Source organism: Equus caballus, chromosome X (assembly GCF_041296265.1).
Source record: "Equus caballus isolate H_3958 breed thoroughbred chromosome X, TB-T2T, whole genome shotgun sequence".
Lineage (NCBI taxonomy): Eukaryota > Metazoa > Chordata > Mammalia > Perissodactyla > Equidae > Equus > Equus caballus.
The window spans coordinates 76,216,139-76,234,749 of record NC_091715.1 but is presented as its reverse complement, the minus strand read 5'-3'; the positions used below and the strand labels follow the sequence as shown (position 1 = coordinate 76,234,749).

General features: G+C 35.1%; 1 protein-coding gene across 5 annotated transcripts in view; it reads right to left on the bottom strand.

The window, feature by feature from the left end:
• Nucleotides 1-18,611, bottom strand: part of LOC102149944 (transmembrane protein 182-like) — a 143,852-nt gene that overhangs the window by 42,043 nt on the left and 83,198 nt on the right. For 3 of the 5 annotated variants that reach the window (XM_070257922.1, XM_014729000.3, XM_070257920.1), the window contains one exon: nt 1,730-3,563. In XM_070257922.1, the coding sequence (XP_070114023.1) occupies nt 3,331-3,563 (233 nt within the window). In that variant the 3' untranslated portion in view covers nt 1,730-3,330. Of the gene's footprint in view, nt 1-1,729; nt 3,564-8,060; nt 8,150-18,611 lie in introns of those variants that run through there. The other 2 variants (XM_070257923.1, XM_070257921.1) reach the window with 2 other exon arrangements.

The following is an 18,611-nucleotide window of genomic DNA, read 5'->3' as shown; positions in this document are numbered from 1 at the left end:
CAGAAAACCACATTTATCTACAAACAAAAGCAAAGATGCACTTTGTCCAGAATTGGCAGAAATAAGTGGTCTCAATCAAAAATAAAGGGAGTCACCTTATCGGCCCTTTCACTCTATGTTCATGACCAAAATGTGGCACTGGAGATCTTACCAATCCAAAGTTCAAAAGCTACATACAACATTAATTCAAGGAGAAGACCAGCAGCAGCAGCACATGCTGGAATTCCTCCAGGATGAAAGATGTAGAAGGAAAGAGAGACACTTGTGTAAAGAGAAAAGAAACATGACCTGACTTTAAAACTTGCCTTTCTCCTTTTCTTCTCCACATTCTCAAGATAAGAGGAATAGTGCCAAGGATACACATTCACAAGATAATAGGAGATTAATGTATTTAGGAGGAGGTGTGCTATTCTCCCTTATTCACAAACTCTGCTCCTTCTTCCCACTACCTTCCATGGTACAAACACACAGCACCATCTACTTCTGAACCTTAAAATAGTCCCAAAGCTATGAGCAGATCAGGTGAGAAGAATCGTTTGGTAAGCTCATTCAGTATTTCTTGAGTATTTTATAAATTATAGAGTAGGAAGATTAACTATGGATAATTTGGAGACATTATTAAGTCTGTTTACCCTAAAAATCTGGTCAGCTAAGAATGAATTATGCCCTCTCTGAGTTCCTCTAAGATGTAGCTATCCCACTTATGAGGAATGGCTTAGCTCAAGTCATGGGCATCCTCATTCTCCCTCTATACAACCGATATATCTTAACAAGAGCCTGTTGATCCACTGAAAAGTGAAAACTTCCCTGCAAATTGTGAAATTTAGGCTTGTTGTCCTACACACTATTTAGTTGCCACTGGCTTGATTCACATGGAAATCAATTGACATTCTAAACTTCAAAAGAGAATAGAATTTTGTAGTATAAGCCCTGACAGTTGTTGCTGTTTTTTTTTTTCTTTTTTGTAATGCAAGTGCCTGACTTAAGCTTTGATTGCCAAGGCATCTACTTCAAAGAGGCATCCACTTCAAAGAGGGCTATCTCAAAGGAACACATGGCCAGGGACACAATTAGATAAAGAGCCAGGCCACCTCCTCCCCACTGAGTCTCCTTTGTTTTAGAGATCTTGGTTAATTTTAATAACTGACCACTTGGGCCGCTTATTTTTTCTCTTTCCATGCTTTAAATTCCCACTCTTATGTTTTAAATTCAGCAATAAAGAGTGAGCCTGCAAAACCCTAGGCCCCTACCCTCAATTTCAATAAAAGGAGAACTTCAGGCTTATGCACCCTCTCTCTATATATACATATACCTGCGAACTCACTGTGTGGCCCCAGGTGTACTGTGCAATTTCCAGGTCTTGTAAATAATAAACCCTTACTTTTTCAAAGTTTCCTGATAGCTACTGTTGCAGTGTGTCTTGCAATCATCATAAGAGCCACAAGGGCCAGTCAAACCACGAGATTGCTTATTGATAGGCTGAGACTGGAACAAAACAAATTTGAGTTTCCAGGTCTGATAGTCATATATACATGTCTACGCAAGACACTTCATCTCTCAGGGCCTCAGTTTTTTTCATGTGTAATACTGAGGGGTCATGACTAGATGATCTTTAAGATCCATTCACTTTGAAGACATGTTACACTTTTTACTCCCTTTCAGAATTTCTGCCTTACCTGTGAAAGAGATCATATATGTGCAACAAATATACCAACTGATACACCAAGTGTTCATAGTTTAACATGCATTTTATTAGTAAAATTTTAAAGTGTACAAATCCAATAAAATAAACAAAAGGTATCATTTGGTACAGATAATTGGACAATTCTAAAGTATTATCCATAGTAATTTGGATCATACTAAATAAAATTCATGTAAATCTTACGTAATAATGATTGAATACGTACCAGTAACCACAGCATGGAAGGAAAATTAGCAGTTACTGGAGCTTTTATTCTGGTAGCATAAGTATTAGAACTATCTCAGAATATTGACTGAGTCCGGGTCACTACAAATGCGCTCAAACCTTAGGAAATTAAAACATATCAGTGATACATTTTCATTAATAGTGACCACTCAAGTAGTTCCCCTTATGAAGTTCACAGCCTGACCAGAGCCCGTAAGAATCCTCAAAAAGACCTATAGGCTGGCTTTTACCCTATTAATGATTTCAATGTGTGAGTCTATATTTTTATTTTAGATTTTGGTACAAATTAATAATTAATCTAGGAGAATTTTGCCCCCATGGATGTCCCCTTAAATTATCTCCAGGTTTTTCATTAACTCTGTTCAGATTTTTTTAAATGATAAATAGCAATGGTTAAAGAGCACGTGGATGTGGTTTAAATTGTGAAGTATTTTGAGTTAACAATACAGGTGAAAACAGGATCCAATTAATGAATATGTTAACTATTTTTCCTCATTACTACAGTTTAACACAGTTGACTTTTTAACAAAGGTGAACAAAATTATTCACAGAAATAGATTCATACTTTCCTATCCTCCAGGCTAGAACTAACTTTCTCTGGATGCAAGTCATCCTCTTGCTATGATAGAACTGTTTTTCCTTTTGAAACTATGATCTTTAATTGCATTTATTCAAATGGAGCATTCTAAGTTTTTAATATTTTTATAAATCTCCTGCTCAAGTACAGATCTCTTTGTGTTGGAAGGATACAAATAAGGGACATGAAGATATAAAAACACTTTTCCTTTCAGATGTAGCTGTTTCCTGTTCAGCCCATTAAAATATGCATGTATAACTCAGTGTCCACTGTTTAAAGTCTGTCAGCTGAGGGAAATGAGGCAAAAAATGATCTGTATGTCTCCTGGCAGATTCATGAGCTTTAAATTGAGAAATAATAGTTTCTGGTCAGGTATGTTAGTTATGGTTAATCAGTTATTTAAAAAAAAAATGGACTCGACCAATTGCAGAAAAGAAACACCTTACTGTGAATTAGATCAGCTTTGGAAAGACTGAAAATGAAATCATGGTACCAAAGTTTGAAGTCACTCTCTTGCTGACTATTTATAAATGCATGAAGGAAACCAGAGCTAGTCTTTTTGTCTCTGTAAACTGAGACCAAATTAACTCATTCTAGTCACCTTTGAAATGACTTTTCTTAAGTGTTCTTTTACTGTTATAGCACCACTCTTCAAATTTCATTCATTTGGCAATAACATGTAATCAATATTTACTCATCAGTAAATAAGTAATGCTCTGAGCACTTGACAAAGGTCAAAACCTGAGATTTTCTTCACCTTTATTCAAGTGTCCATCAGTGATATGCCCAGAGAATTTCACTATGGTCTTTTGGCATTTTATTTTGTTCACTTATGAAATTCATCAAGCTCCCGACCAATGAAATGAAACATAATCCCTGACATGAACACAAAGGGAGTACCAAAAGCAGCAAACATGAATGACCATCCATACTGCACATCAATGAAGACGTTCTCTGGGACACACCTGTTGCTCCTTTCTATAGATATGTATTTTGGGAAGTCAACAGCATATTCCTTCCATAGTACAAATAGGCTGAGGATCAGGCTAAACAGGGCCCCTGCAAAATAAAGGCAAATAACTTTTAATTCCTATACAAAGGTAGAATCTTAAACTCATTTCCACAAACACAGAAAAAATTTTGACAGAATATTAACCTGGCCATTTATTTCATAAATATAGAAACACCTCTTATAAACACCTCTGAAATCAACAAACTCAATAGTATCAAATGTCTAATGTTGTCTGCATGGACAAGGTCAACTTTTACTTTGAAATAGAAAGGTTTGCCTTCTCCCTATAGAGCAGCATTTTAATGTCCATTATCATCCCAAATTGAACTAGACTTAGGCCCCATCAAAGCCAGAACTAGTAAAATGGTTAGATAATCTTTCTTTTGTACTCACTCTCTTTCCCAGCAGCCCAAATGTTCATAATTTATTCAATCAATACTTACAGTTATCAAATGCTTACTCCATATATCCATACGCATTTTAATATGACTAAAAATAGCTCACCAGTTAAATTAATGCTTCCCAAAATCTTCAAAAAAATGAATTCAAAGGAAAGATGCCATGTGCAGCTATAGCTGCCACAGACCCTTGTTCACTGCTATATGCTGTTAAGGTAACTCAGAATACAATGTGATAGCACAGACTTCCAGCATAGCCTAACAATATTCTATACTACATAGGTACTAAAAATATTCAATGACTTCAAATGAGTTTTTATTAATTTTAATTGATCTATTAATGTAGGAATAGATTATCCTTATAAACATTACAACCATTAAAGAAAGGTAGAGAATCCCCACTGATTAAAAGCCCCAAACTTTGTACTGTACCATTGTTATCAGGTTGATATGTACCCTTTCACACCATTTTAATTGAAGTTAAAAAAGAATCCCATATAGCTGACACAAGCCAAAAGCCTGTACCCTTAACAACAGAATCCTAGACACTTATGGAGTATTCTTTTGGGATATAAAAGAATACCAGACATGGGAATGCAAACTTGTACAGCCACTATGGAAAACATTATGGAGATTTCTCAAAAAACTAAAAATAGAAATACCATATGACCCAGCCATCCCACTACTGGGTATCTATCCAAAGAACTTGAAATCAGCAATTGCAAAAGTCTCATGCACCCCTATGTTCATTGCAGCATTATTTACAATAGCCAGGGCTTGGAAGCAACCTAAATGCCCATAAACTGATGATTGGATAAATAAGATATGGTATATATATGTGTGTATACATATATATATGTATATATATATACACACACACACACACACACACACACACACATATATAGATATACAATGGAATACTACTCAGCCATAAAAAAGGATAAAATCGTCCCATTCATAACAACATGGATGAACCTTGAGGGTATTAAGTGAAATAAGCCAGATAGAGAAAGACAATCTCTGTATGACTTCACTCATATGTGGAAGTTAAACATGTAGACAAAGAGAATAGATGAGTGGTTACCAGGGGAAAAGGGTGGTGGGGAGTGGGCACAAAGGGTGAAGTGGTGCACCTCGCCTACAACATCACCTACAACAAGACTGACAAACAGTAATGTACACCTGAAACTTCAGAAGGTTGTAAACTATCATAATCTCAATAAAAAGTAAAAAAAAAAAAAAAGAATACCAGACAGAAATTTCTCTCAAATTTTATTGAGATATTGGCTCTAGGACAAAGATTTCTGAACGTCTATTGAGAAGCCACATCCATAAGGACATCTACAACTTCAGGTAAACAATATCAATCTCATTAAATAGATCACTACCATTTCAGGCCTGGCACTTTCAGAACTCCTTTTTTACTTATCCATTACTTTATTAGATATAGTTACATATTAAGTAGCATACCATTCAAAGGGAATTTTGTTTTGATTTTTTCCTTTTGTATTTAATGAATCCCTATCCTATCTGATCATTAAGTTGCTTTTAATATCAAGACTGAGATAGTATACGTAAAAGACTGAAAAATATTAAGTATTGTACAAAATCACAAGGCTTGTATTATTAATAATAGAATTCAAAAATCATTATTTATCTAAAATCATAAGAGTTTAGAAGGGTATGTAAAATTAAATAAAATGTTCAGAGATCCTAAATATATTTAAACTACTTGGAAGTTCTAGGCATGTAGTAGTCATTCAACTCATGGTAGCTATCACCAGCATCATAATTACATTTGCATATTGCAGCCCAATGAATTGAGTTGGGCCATATATATATATATATATATATATATATATACACACACACACACATACACACACACGTTATATTAGCCTAAAAGAAAGAAATTCTGTCATTTGCAGCAACATGGAGGGCATTTTGCTGAATAAAATAAGCCAGACAAAGTCAAATACTGCATGGTTTCACTTACATGTGGAATCTAAACAGAGAAAAAAGGTCAAACTGATAAAACAGAGTGTAGAAAATTAGTTTCCAGGGTCCTGGATGATGAAGGAAGAGGGAGAGGCTAATAAAAGGGTACAAACTTTCAGTTGTAAGAGCAACAAAGTCTGAGAATCTACTATATAACATGATGACTATAGTTGATGACATTGTATCATAAAATTGAAATTTGCTAATAGAGTAAAACTTAAATGTTCTGATCACAAAAAAGGTAAATATGTGAGATGATGAATGTGTTAATTAACTTCATGGAGGAATCCTATCACAATGTATATGTATATCAAATTATCATGTTGTACACTTTAAATATCTTACAATACCATTTGCTAATTTTAACAAAATAAAGCTGGGGGAAAAAGAAAAAATTCACTTTGTGGGCAAAACCCATTAGCTATAAAGTTATTATTTGAAAAATATTTTTATTTGAAAAGATAAACAAAATTGAAAAACCTTTAGCTACTCTAACCAAGGGAAAAAGAGAGAGGACCCAGATCAACAAAATTACAAATGAAAGAGGAGAGATATCATCAAGATGGCGGTGTAGGCAGGCTCTGAATTCATCTCCTCCCATGAACACAACCAGGTTACAATTATTTTTGGAAAAATTACCCTGGATAGGCAAATGAAAACAGGATAAAAATAACCCCCACAACAAGGGACAGTCATGACTAAGGCAGAAGAGGTAGAAATTCCTTCTGGAGAGAAAAAAGGCCACCTTCAAGAGCAGCAGAATTTCTCAGCTTGCCAAGCAGGAGCCACCATAAGGTATGCAGACCTTCCTGGAGGAGTGAGGTGCTGAGTAGGGGCCTGATACTGCTGTAAACATCCTTCAGACTCGGCACAACTGAGAAGAGGGTCTTACTATCTGGCTTTGCTGGCTATTAACTGCAAGAGGGAATACAGCCAGAAAAGCCATCAGATCAAAGTCAGAAAAATCTTGGTCTTAAAGGGTCCATGCACAAACTCATCCGAATCAGAGAGCAACCTAAAATCACCAGAAAGAAGTGTGACAGTCCTTTGGTGAAAAGAGACTCACCTGGTAGGCTCTGGGTGCATCTCAGTGAGAGGAGAGACCTCTCCAGAGACTGAGACATTGGTTGTAGCCATTGTTGTCAACTAGTCCAGGCAGGCTGAGATAGACCCCAGCAGACGCCATTGAAGTTCTTCCCCTGGCCTGTTAACCCAGGGGTCTGTCACATCCACTAGAGTGCAGATTTAATCTACTTCAGCCAGGGCAGGCAGCCCACTTTAGGGACTGGAAATGTTCAACAACAAGCCCTCAGGCTACTGTTTGGCCTGCATTGACTGGGTGCCTTGATCATCTACAGGCAGGCAAGTGTGTCCACCTCTGTGGGTCAGGGCCTGTGTGAGGACCAGGTGAACTGTCAGGGGCATTGGTGGAGAGGTGGGGGCCTCTGCAGTGGGGCATTGGGGTATTCTCCAGGGGGTTGGGAAGGGTGCGTGGACCAGGATTGTGTTGACAGTGTGTGTGGTCCTGTGGGGGGTGAAGCTTATCAATGGCAGAAGACCTGTGCTTCACAAGTAGCCATAAAAAGAATCAGCACCACCTTCCAAAGTTTGAAACAAATGAGTACTCCCATACTTAGGGCCAGCACCACACAGCTGCACCCCTAAGAGAACTGAAAACAGCCTTGTAGGCCTGAAGCCTATAGCAAGTGTAAGCCACACTGGGTACCTACCCAATTACTGGGAAAGCTGCATTAGGAGTGTACTGTTAGACCTTGTAGCCAATGGTGCTGAGGCTCCCCAAACCAGATTTACAAAGAGCTGGCCAGGCAAGGAAAGACTAGACTTCCTGGGTACCTGCATTAAGAGCAACCCTGACACAGCAGAAGGACACAAGTAGCCCACAAAGCGGTCACTCCTGGATCATTTGGACTAGTGACGAGAGGGAAGCATACTGCTGGGCATCAAAAGGCATCTGTTACATGAGGCTACTTCTCCAAGATCAGGAGACGTAGCCAACTCACCTAATACATAGAAATAAGCACAGAGAAAGAAGCACAGTGACGAGACAAAAGAATACATTCCAAACAATGGAACAGGACAAAACCCCAGAAAAAGGACTAAATGAAACAGAAACAAGCGACCTACCTGACAAAGAGTTCAAACAAAAACTCATAAGGATGCTCACAGATATTGGGAGAAGACAGGATGAACACAGTGATCTCATCAACAAAGAACTGGAAAATATAAAAAAGAAGCAATCAGAAATGAAGAATACCGTACTGGAAATGAAAAATTCACTAGAGGGACTCAATACCAGAGTAGTTGATACAGAAGAACTGATCAGCGAGCTAGATGAAAGACTAGAGGAAATCACACAAGCTGAACAGGTAAAAGAAAAAAGAATTAGACAGCATAAGAACAGTCTAAGGGAACTCTGGGACAATATCAAGCACACTAACATTTGTATTATAGGTGTCCCAGAAGAAGAGAGAGATAAAGGGGCAGAAAACCTATTTGAAGAAATAATAGCTGAAAATTTTCCTAATCTAAGGAAGGAAAGAGACATCCACATACAGGAAGCACAGAGAGCTCCAAAAAAGGTAAGCCCAAAGAGGCTCACACCAAGACACATTATAATTAAAATGTCCAAAATTAAAGATAGAGAATCCTGAAAGTGGCAAGAGAAAGGCAACAAGTGAGATACAAAGACTATCCCATAATATTATCAGCAGACTTCTCAGCTGAAACCCTACAGGTGAGAAGAGAATAGCATGACATATTTAAAGTGCTAAAAGGAAAAAATCTACAGCCAAGAAGACTCTATCCAGCAAGGCTAACATTCAGAATGGAAGGAGAGATAAAGAGCTTCCCAGACAAGCAAAAATTAAAGGAGTTTATCACCAAGAAACCGGTTCTACAAGAGATTCTGAAAGGGACTTATTTAAGTGGGAAAAAGATGACCCCAATTAGGGCTAAAAATATTATCAAACACCAAGAAAAAAAAACCAGGCAATAAAATCACTGGTAAAGGTAAAAATATAGGAAAGGTAGCATATCAACCACCTATGAAGACAATATGAAGCTTAAAAGACAAAACTACTAAAATTACCTATTTCAATGATAAGCGGGTAATGCATAGGAACACAAAAAACAAGAGATTAAATACGATTTCAAAAACAAAGTATGGGAGGAGGGAAGTGAAAAATTAGAGCCTTTGTTAAGAGGTCAAGTTAAAGACTCTATCAACTCAATATAGACTTCAATATACATAGAATATTATATAGGATCCTCAATATAATCACAAACCAAAAACCTATAAGTAAGCAAAGAAATAAGACAAAAGAAATCAAACATGTTACTAAAGAAAATCACCAAACCACAAAGGAAAGCGCAAGAGAAAAGAAAGGAACAGAGAATAACTACTAAAACACCCAGAACAAAAAGTAACAAAATGGCAATAAAAACATATTTACCAACAGCTACTTTAAATGTCAATGGAATAAATGCTCCAATCAAAAGACATAGGGTGGCCAACTGGATAAAAAAACAAGACCCATATACATGCTTCATACTGGAGACCACACTTCAGACCTAAAGACACTCACAAATTGAAAGTGAAAGGATGGAGAAAGATATTCCATAAAATGTGAGAAAAAAAGAAAGTGGGGATATCAATATTTATATCAGACAAAACAGACTTTAAAAGAAAAATTGTAACAAGAGACAAATAAGAGCACTACATAATGATAATGGGAGAAATCCAACAAGAAGATATAACACTTGTAAATATCTATGCACCCAACATAGGAGCACCTAAACATACAAAGCAATTATTAACAGACATAAAAGGAGAACTACTCAGTAACACAATAATAGTAGGGAACTTTAACACTCCCCTTACACCAATGGATAGATAATCCAAACAGAAGACCAATAAGGAAACACTGGCTTTAAACAACTCATTTGACCAGATGGACTTAGTAGATACACATAGAACATTCCATCCAAAAACCACAGAATACACCTTCTTTTCAAATGCACGTGAAACATTCCCAGGATTGATCACATATTAGGCCACAAAACAATTCTCAATAAATTTAAAAAGATCAAAATAATACCATGTATCTTTTCTGACCACAGTTATGAAACTAGAAATCAACTACAGGAAGAAAATCAGAAAAGCCACAAAAATGTGGAAATTAAACAAAATGCTACTGAACAACGATTGAGTCATTGAGGAAATCAAAGTAGAAATCAAAAATTCCTGGATGCAAATGAAAATGAAAATACTTCATGCCAAAATCTGTGGGATACAGCAAAAGTGGTGCTAAGAGGGAAGTTTACAGCAATTCAGGCCTACATCAACAAAGAAGAAAAATCCCAAATAAACAGTCTAACAGTGAGTCAAAAGGAACTGGAAAAAGAAGAACAAAGCCCCAATCAGCAGAAGGAAGGAAATAATAAAAATCAGAGCAGAAATAAATGAAATAGAGACTAAAAAAAAATAGAAAAAAATGATGAACCCAACAGCTGGTTCTTTGAAAAGATAAACAAAATTGACAAACCTTTAGCGAGACCCACCAAAAAAAAAAGAGAGAAGGCTCAAGTAAATAAAATCAGAAATGAAAGCAGGGAAAATAAAACAGACAACCCATAAACACAAAAGATAAGCGAATACTATGAAAAGCTATACGCCAACAAATTGGATAATCTAGAAGTAATGGATAAATTCTTAGAACCATCAACCTATCAAAACTGGACCAAGAAGAAGTAGAGAATTTGAATAGACCAAGCACCAGTAAGGAGATCAAAACAGCAATCAAAAATCTCCGAAAAATAAAAGTCCAGGACCAGATGGCCTCCCTGGTGAATTCTACCAAACATTCAAAGAAGCCTTATTACCTATCCTTCTCAAAATCTTTCAAAAAGTTGAAGAAGAGAGTAGGCTTCCTAACTCCTTCTACGAAGACAATATTATCCTGATACCAAAAACAGACAAGGATAATACAAAACAAGAAAATTACAGGACAATGTCACTGATGAATATTGATGCAAATATCCTCAACAAAATACTAGCAAATCGAATCCAACAACATATTAAAAAAGCCATACATCTTGATCAAGTGGATTTCATTCCAGGGATGTAGGGATGGTTCAACATCTGAAAATACGTCAATGTGATACACCACATTAACAAAACGAAGAATTAAAATCACATGATCATCTCAATAGATACAGAGAAAGCAATTCACAAGATACAGCATCCATTTATAATAAAAACTCTAAATAAAATGGGTATAGAAGGAAAATACCTCAAGATAATAAAGGCCATATATGACAAACCCACAGCAAATATCATTGTCGATGGAGAAAAATTGACAGCTATCCCTCTAAGAAGAAGAACCAGACAAGGATACCCACTGTCACCACTCTTATTTAACATAGTATTGGAAGTCCTAGCCAGAGAAATCAGTCAAGGAAAAGAAATAAAAGCGACCCATATTGGAAAAGAAGACGTGAAACTGTCACTCTTTCCAGGTGACATGATTTTATATAGAAACTCTAAAGAATCTGCTAAAAAAACTTTTAGAAATAATAAATGAATACAGTTAAGTCGCAGGATACAAAATCAACATACAAAAATCAGTTGCATTTCTATACACTAACAACAAAGTAGCACAAAGAGAAATTAAGAATACAATCCCATTTACAATTGCAACAAAAAGAATAAAATGCCCGGGAATAAATTTAACCAAAGAGGTGAGAGATCTGTACACTGAAAACTATAAAACATTGTTGAAGGAAATTAAGAAGACACAAAAAAATGGAAAGATATTCCATGCTCTTGGATTGGAAGAATTAACATCGTTAAAATGTCCATACTTCCTAAAGCAATCTATAGATTCAATGCAATCCCTATCAAAGATCCAACAACATTTTTCACAGAAATAGAACAAAGAATCCTAAAATTTAGATGGAACAACAAAAGACCCCGAATAGCCAGAGGATTCCTGAGAAAAAAGAACAAAGCTGGAGGTATCACACTCCCTGGTTTCACAATACACTACAAAGCCATAGTAACCGAAACAGCATGGTACTAACACAAAAACACAGACACAGATCAATGGAATGGGAGAGGGAGCCCCGAAATAAACCCAAAGATTTAGGGACAGCTAATATTCAACAAGTGAGCCAAGAGCATACAATGGAGAAAGGAAAGTCTCTTCAATAAATAGTGTTTGGAAAACTGAACAACCACATGTAAAAGAATGAAAGTAGATGATTATCTTACACCATGCACAAAAATCAACTCATAATGGATCAAAGAATTGAATGTCAGACCTGAAACCGTGAAACTTCTAGAATAAAACATAGGCAGTACACTCTTTGACATCGCTCTGAGCAGCATAATTTCAAGTACTATGTCTGACTGGGAAAGGGCAACAAAAGAAAAAATGAACAAATGGGACTACATCAAACTAAAAAGCTTCTGCACAGCAAAGAAAACCATCAACAAAACGAAAAGGCAACCTAACAATTGGGAGAAGATATTTGCAAACCATATATCAGATAGGGGGTTAATATTCAAAATATACAAAGAACTCATACATCTCAACCACAGGAAAACCAACAACCCAATTAAAAAATGGGCAAAATATCTGAACAGAGATTTCTCCAAAGAAGATATATGGATGGCCAACAGGCACATGAAAAGATGTTCAACATCATCATCTATCATGGAAATGCAAATCAAAACTACAATGAGATGTCACCTCACTCCAGTCAGATGGCTATAACTGACGAGACAGGGAACAACAAGTATTGGAAAGGCTGTGGAGAGAAGGGAACCCTCGTACACTGCTGGTGGGAGTGCAGACTGGTGCAGCCACTATAGAAAGCATTATTGAGTATCCTCTGAAAATTAAAAATAGATCTACCATATGATCCAGCTATTCCACTGCTGGGTATTTATTCAAAGAACTTGAAAACACAAATGCATAAAGTTATATGCACCCCTATGTTCATTGCAGCATTATTCACAAGAGCCAAGACTTGGAAGCAACCTAGGTGCCCATCAAGGGATGAATGGATAAAGAATATGTGGTATATATACACAAAGGAATACTACTCAGCCGTAAGAAATGATGAAATCCTGTCACTTGTGACAACTTGGACGGGCGTTGAGGGTATTATGTGAAGTGAAAGAAGTCAGAGGGAGAAAGTCAAATATCACTCATATGTAGAAGATAAAAACAATGACAAACAAACACATAGCAACAGAGATTGGATTGGTCCTTACCATAGCAGAACTGGGGAGAGCGGAGGACAAAAGGGGTGATTAGGCTCACATGTGTGGTGATGGACTATAATTAGTTTTTGGGTGGTGAACATGATGTAATCTACACAGAATTCAAAATATGATGTACATCTGAAAGCTATATAATGTTATAATCCAATGTTAATGCAATAAGAAGAATATACAAAAACAAAGAAATTAAAGAGGAGATATTACAAATAATATTATAGAAATGCAGAGGATCATGAAAAGCTCTGAACAACTATATACTAATAAACTGTACAACCTAGAAGAGTTGAAAAATTCTTATAAACATGCAATCTACCAAGATTGAATCAGGACAAAATAGACCAATTACTAGTAAGGACATTGAATCAGTAATCAAATATTTCCCAGTGAAGAAAAGCCCTGAACTAGATGGCTTTACCAAACATTTGTGAATTGTACCAAACATTTAAAGAAGAATAAATGTCAATCCTTCCCAAACTTTTCCAAAAAATCAAAAAGAAAGGAACACTCCTCAACTCATTTTACAAAGCCAGCATTACCTTGATAACAAAGCCATAAAAAGGTACTACAAGAGAAAAAAACTATAGGCCAATATTCTTAATAAATATGGAGGCAAAAATTCTCAATAAAATACTAGAAACCCAGATTCAGCAGCACATTAACAGAATCATGCAACATGATCAAGTAGGATTTATCCCTGAGATGCAAGGATAGTTCAACATATGCAAATCCATAAATGTGATACTCCACATTAATAGAGTGAAAGATAAAAATCGTATGATCATCCCAATAGATGCAAAAAAGCATTTGACAAAATTCAACATTTGTTCATGATAAAAACTCTTAAATTAGGTATATAAGAAATGTACCTTACCATAATTAAAGGCATATATGACAAGCCCACAGCTAACATTATACTCAATGGTGAAAAGTTGAAATCTTTTCCACTAAGATCAGGAACAAGACAAGAGTCCTCACTCTCACCACTCCTTTTCAACACAATATTGGAAGTCCTAGCTAGAGAAATCAGCCAGGAAAGGTAATAAACGCATCAGAATTGGAAAGGAAGAAGTAAAATTGCCTCTATTTGCAAATGACATGATTTACATAGAGAAAATCCTAACGACTCCTCAAAAAAACTGTTAGATCTAACCAATGCATTCAATAAAGTAGCAGGATCCAAATTTACATACAAAATCAGTAGTGCTTCTATACACTAACAATGAATTATCTGAAAAATAAATTTAAAATGATTTTATTTACAATAGCATCAAAAACAATAAAATATTTAGGAATAAATTTAACCAAGGATGTGAAAACTACACTGAAAACTATTAGACATTGATGAAATAAATCAAAGAAGACACAAATAAATGGAAAGGTATTCCCTGTCACAGATTGGAAGAATTAATATTGTTAAAATGTCCATACTACCCCAAAACATCTATAGATTCAATGCAATCTCTATCAAGATTCCAATGGCATTTTTGCAGAAGTAGAAAAAACAATCCTACAATTCACATGGAACACAAAAGACCCCAAATGGCCAAAGCAATCTTGAGAAAGAAGAACAAAGCAGAAAGTACCACACTTCCTAAGTTCAAGCTATATTTTAAAGCTTTAGTAATCAAAAAAGTATGGTACTAGCATAAAAACAGATACATAGGCCAATGGAACAATATTGAAAGCCCGGAAGTAAATCCATGCATATAAAATCAATTAATATTTGACAAGGGACCAAGACTACTCAATGGAGAAAAGACAGTCTCTTCAATAAATGGTATTGGCAAAATTGGATATTCATATGTAAAAGAATAAAACTAAATCCCTATTTTACACCATTCGCAAAAGTTAACTTGAAATGGGTTAAACACTTAAATGTAAGACAAGAAACCATAAAACTAGAAGAAAATATAGGATAAACCTCCTTGACATGGGTCTTGGCAATAAATTTTAGGTATGATGCCTAAAACACAAGTAACAAAATAAAAAATAAACAAGTGCAACTATACCAAACTAAAGAGTTTCTACATAGCAAAAAAAATGATCAACAAAATGAAAAGACAACCTACAGAATCGGAGAAAATATTTGCAAATCATATATCTGATAAGGGGTAAATATCCAAAATGCATAAATAATTTATACAACTCAATAACAAAAAAAAAAACCCACAAATAATCCAATTTAAAAATGGGCAAAGGACCTAAAGAGACATTCTTCTAAAGAAGAGATAGAAATGGGCAACAAGTACACAAAAAGGTGCTTAAAATCACTAATCATTAAGGAAATGCAAATCAAAACCACAATGAGATATCGCCTCATGCCTGTTAGAATGGCTATCATAAAAAAAAAAAAAAAACAGGAGATAAATGCTGGTGAGGATGTGGAGAAAGAGAACCCTCATGCACGATTTGTGGGATTGTAAATTGATACATCTACTACAAAAAACAGTACAGAGTTTCTTCAAAATATTAAAAGTAGAACTACCATAGGATCCTAAAATTATGCTTCTGGGAATGTATCTGAAGGAAATGCAAACACTATGTCAAAGAGATATCTGCACGCCCATTTTCATAGCATCATTATCTATAATAGCTAAGACATGGAAACAAGTTATGTGTCCATCAACAAAAGAACAGATAAATAAATGGTGGAATATTATTCAGCCATGAAAAGAAGGAAATTCTGCCATTTTAACAGGGATGGACCTTGAAGGCACTCCACTAAGTGAAATAAGTCAGACAGAGAAAGAGAAATGCTGTATGATATTACTTATATGTGGAATCTAAAAAAGAAGTCACACTCATTGAAAAAGAGATAAAATGTGTGGTTAAGAGGTATGGCATGGGTGCTTGGGGAATTTAACGAAAGTGGTCAAAAGATACAAATTTTCAGTTATAAGATAAATAAGTACTGAGGACATAATATACAACCTGATGACCATAACTAGCACTGCTGTATGGTATATTTGAAAGTTATTAAGAGGGTAGATCCGAAGAGTTTTCATCAAAAGAAGAAAAATCTTTTTAAAATTTTTTTGTATCCATATGAGAAGATAGATGTTAAAATTATCATGGTAATCCTTTCACAATATATATACATATATGTAAAATCATTATGCTTTACACATTAGATATAACAGTGCTGTATGTCAATTATACCTCAATAAAACTGGAAAAAATGTTTAGAAAAAGAAATATAATCACCAAGAACTAATTTACTAAATTTATTCATTTAAAAAATTTCCTCTTAATCATTTACAATAGTACAACAATTCATACTAGATGAAATAGTTTTAACAGTGTTTGAATAAGTCTTCAAAGTTTTAATTGACCAAGGGCAGGGAGAACAGAAATAAAGAAGCAGAAAGTCTGAAGGCCTCAGAATTCTGGATTTTTGGTGTCCCACAGGCCTTTTTCAAACCAACCTTCATAAATTCTATGCATGTCTTAAATAATAAAAAAGAAACAATTTCTAAAATATATATAAGAAAACTTATTAAATTACCTGGATTACTCCTTGGATAAATTATTTCTTCAGTGAATGGTTTTTCAACAAATCTGCTTCAGGAAATCTTATCTAGAAACTTATGGCTACCCTCTCTCCAAATCTCCCATTTTACTAGGTCATTATTTATTAAAGAATAAATGTGGTATTAATGCAGTAAAAATGGTCATTCATTGTATATTTAACTGGAAAATAATTCATAAGTTAGCCTGAAGAAAGATTTTGCTAAAAAAGTGGAAAACTTCATGCATCCTTGTCTTGTTGATGTTGGGAAGAAACATTAAATATATATTCACACATGTATGTACATATAAATGTATTTATAGATTTATTTGTTATGTGCATGTGCATATATGTGTCTTTATGTATGTGTAATATTTTGTTTGGTCTCATATGGCAAAGAAAACTCCATCTTCATCTCCTGACCCTGCATTTGGAACAAATGTGCCATGGAAGAAAAGAGGAGAGAAACTAACACTGTAATTGAAGAGACTGAATTTATACACATTGGATAACTTCCGTCAGAAAATAGATGGTCTAATCGAGAACTAATTGATTTAATGGAGACGTCAAATGAAGATAAGAGAGAGCTCAACTTGGGCCAAATATTTGGGAATAGATGGTGAGAATTGAAGGACGTATAGGACTTGGTCTGGCTCTGGAGGATAGGAAAGTGTGTTTCTGTAGCAGAGGAATCTGCTTATATCATCCAGAAGTTTCTTTGGTTGAGAGCAACACTTTAAATTAAATAAGACTAGCAACAGATATATAAGACAGCAATTGGGGGGGTGGGGAATACTTTTATTGCATTCTTGTAATTACACTGTGTAATTTTGCCTATCTATGGGGGAAATACTGACATACCAAAGGCAGACCATAACAAATTCAGATTTGAAAAGAGCCTAATTAAAATTGTAAAATGATGGTACATATCACTGCACTGAACAAGATATTCAGAGATGCCCAATATATTTTATAAAAAGAATCAAGAAACTGAGTTTGTACACATTCATCAAACACTTACTCTTTATATGAGTAAATAAAGTAACTATAATTTGATAAAATCAGGGCATGACTAGAATCAGTTGCTATATTATAGGGAAATTCCAAGTCACACTCTCTGTAGATGAATCATGGGCTCATGGAACTAACATTTTGTATTCATGGAAAAAGAGAAACTAAGTTTGATGAATGTCTACTATGTGTAAGGCCTTTTATTTCAAAAGTTATATCATTTAATCTTCAGAAAACACTTGTAAGATAGCTTTAATTGTATCATTTTAAATATTAGAAAACTAAAACACAAAGAAGTTAAATAATATTCCTAATATGACACAAACATACTGATGCTTAGATTTGAATCAAGATTTGTCTAACTTAAAAGTCTACATTTCTTCTACTACACATTAAATATTGGCAATTAACAAAATTCAGCCCTAATTTTCTATTCTCCTTACTATTCCAAGGTATGTGTATTGTTCAAGGGCCAAGAAAAGCCCCCTCATTCCACTGAAACCACCCCTTGACCACAAGAGTTCACATTGATCTTTCCCACCTCTTAATTTCTATAGCATTTAGAATTCACGTTGTTCATTTATAACCTGATGCAAATTATTTTATATGGTTCTTTAAATGTTTTCTCCATTTGCTCTTACTAGATGGAAGTTTCACTAAAAGCATGACATTTGCAGCACATATTTTCTCTTCCCACCACTCCACCTCCAGTCGATCCTAGCATACATATGGGCACTTGTTAGATTCTCAGTACATATACCATAGCTGATCTCTTTAATATATTTGTGTAAACATAAATTTGAAAATGTACTACCTAAGATTAAGTAAAATCTAAATGAGAACTTCTACTTCTAGCAGTGACTTAGTA